At 47.6% G+C, this 2500-nt stretch overlaps 1 protein-coding gene across 2 annotated transcripts in view; it reads right to left on the reverse strand.

Moving 5' to 3' along the window:
• Nucleotides 1-2500, reverse strand: part of LOC112264131 (prospero homeobox protein 1-like) — an 82084-nt gene that overhangs the window by 71332 nt on the left and 8252 nt on the right. For both annotated transcript variants that reach the window (XM_042325160.1, XM_042325161.1), the window contains exons 3-4: nucleotides 1050-1622; nucleotides 1-664 (exon numbers count right to left, since the gene is read on the reverse strand). The exon at nucleotides 1-664 is cut by the window's left edge and continues 548 nt beyond it. In XM_042325160.1, coding sequence (XP_042181094.1) covers nucleotides 1-664; nucleotides 1050-1622 — 1237 coding nt within the window. The remainder of the gene's footprint in view (nucleotides 665-1049; nucleotides 1623-2500) is intronic.

A 2500-nucleotide genomic window follows, 5' to 3' on the forward strand; every position in this document is an offset into this window, starting at 1 on the left:
CGTTCATGTTCATGCTGACTCCCCCGAAGCGAGAGTCCGTGGAGAGGGAGGGGGGGAAGGGAGGGAAGGAGGCCTGTGAGGGAGCTTTAGTGGCAGAGGGGGTGTTTTGGGAGCCACTGTGATGAGAAGGATGGTGTTGAAGATGATGATGGCTGGGTGGTTTATGGTTGAACCCTTTAACCACGGTGTCAACCACCTGTGACATGGCAGAGTTGAGCTCCTGTTTTAGAGTCTCGGCTAGCTGCCTCCCCTCTGCTCGCATTGGCCCCCCTCCTGCCCCTCTCTCCCCTTGGCCCCAATCCCTCTTCAACCTCCTCCCCCCCTCCCTCTCTCCCTCATCCCTCTCTCCCTCCTCCTTCTCTCCCTCCTCATCCTTCTCTCCAGCCAACAGGGCCTGTTCTCGTAACAGTGCTCTGGCTCGGTCCAGAAATAGACCTGGGTCGTCAACCAACTCTGACAGGTCATCATAGATACCGTCGGCGCGGTTACGGTTGCCGCGGCGGTCCCTGTGTGTGTTCTCCAAACCGTCGGAGCGGACGCTGTTCTCTGACAGGTTCCCGTCCTCCTCCCCTCCTCCTGCTCTCTCCTCCTCCTCCTCCTCCTCCTCCTCGGTCTCAGTCTCATAGATCTGATAGAACTTCTCCTGCAGCTGACGAAGCTGTTTCTGTTGAACAATACAAACTATTCAAATACACTAATAATTGAACTTAATATAGCAATCAAACAATAACAAATAGATAAACATATCAATAAATACGGTATATACATAAATCAATCAATAAATGAATATAAAATATAGATAAATAATAAACAATATATTGAGACATAAATAATGAATAAATAATATTCTACATTAATATATAGATAGCTGTAGGAATAGAAACATGTCATGCTTCAAACTCAACTTTTGCCACTTTTCAAACAAATGGACATATTTACAACTCACTACCAAAGCTTGAAGTGCGTGGTGTGTGTGTTTGTGTGTGTCTGTGTGTTGTGTCTGTGTTGTGTCTGTGTGTGTGTGTGTGTGTGTGTGTGCATCCCCTCACCTGCATATCCTCTAGCTGTAGTTTGAGTTGTCGTCTCTCCTCTTGCCTCTTCTCCTGTCTGACACACACCAGCTGGGTAAAGGACTGTTGTTGCTGCTGGGGGAGACGCTGCTTTCTCTTGTTCTCCCTGTACACCTCTCCTCTAGCCTCCCCCCGACTCTCCCTGTACCCCTCTCCCCCTCTTGAGAGAGACCCAGGGCTGGGAGGCTGCAGTGGGGGACAGTTCCTTTCCCTCTCCCTGTCCTCTCTTCTCCCCGTCTTGTTCCCTTTCTCTCGGTCCCTGTCCCTCTCTCTGGGATGGAGAGCAGGTGGAGGCACGCAAGGGGAATGGCTCATGCCCCGAATGATGTTCTCCACCCTGGCCCGTTTGGCACGCAGGTGCTCGTCCGTGAGGCGCTCCAGGTCCAGAGGGGTGAGAGAGGTGTGGGGGGAGGGGGGCGGCCGAAGGGGAGGAGGCAGGGGGGAGGAGGGGGCAGGAGAGGGGGCGAGGGGGCTGTCTCTGTCTCGGGAGGAGTTACTGCAGACATCCTCCGCTTGGAAATCTGACCCAGCGCTGGAGAGACCGCCACTACCCTGGAAGAAAGGAACGGATGGATGGATGGATGGATGGATGGATGGATGGATGGATGGATGGATGGATGGATGGACAAATGGATGGATGGATGGATGGATAAATAGATAGATGGATGGATAAATAGATGGATGGATGGATGGATAAATAGATGGATGGATGGATAAATAGATGGATGGATGGATAGATGGATAAATAGATGGATGGATGGATGGATGGATAAATGGATGGATGGATAAATAGATGGATGGATGGATGGATAGATGGATGGATGGATGGATAAATAGATGGATGGATGGATAAATAGATGGATGGATGAATAGATGGATGGATGGATAAATAGATGGATGGATGGATGGATGGATGGATAAATAGATGGATGGATGATGGATGGATAAATAGGTGGATGGATGGATAAATAGATGGATGGATGGATAAATAGATGGATGGATAAATAGATGGATGAATAGATAGATGGATGGATGGATGGATAAATAGATAGATGGATGGATGGATAAATAGATAGATGGATGGATGGATAAATAGATAGATGGATGGATGGATAAATAGATGGATGGATGGATGGATGGGATGGATAAATAGATAGATGGATGGATGGATAAATAGATAGATGGATGGATGAATAGATAGATGGATGGATGAATAAATAGGTGGATGGATGGATGGATGAATAAATAGATGGATGAATAAATAGATGGATGGATGGATGATGGATAGATGGATAAATAGATGGATGGATGGATAAATAGATGGACGGATGGATGGATAAATAGATGGACGGATGGATGGATAAATAGATGGATGGATGGATAAATAGATGGATGGATGGATGGATAAATAGATGGATGGATGGATGGAT

The sequence above is a fragment of the Oncorhynchus tshawytscha genome, linkage group LG08 (genome assembly GCF_018296145.1).
Source record: "Oncorhynchus tshawytscha isolate Ot180627B linkage group LG08, Otsh_v2.0, whole genome shotgun sequence".
In the NCBI taxonomy this organism is placed as follows: Eukaryota; Metazoa; Chordata; class Actinopteri; order Salmoniformes; family Salmonidae; genus Oncorhynchus; species Oncorhynchus tshawytscha.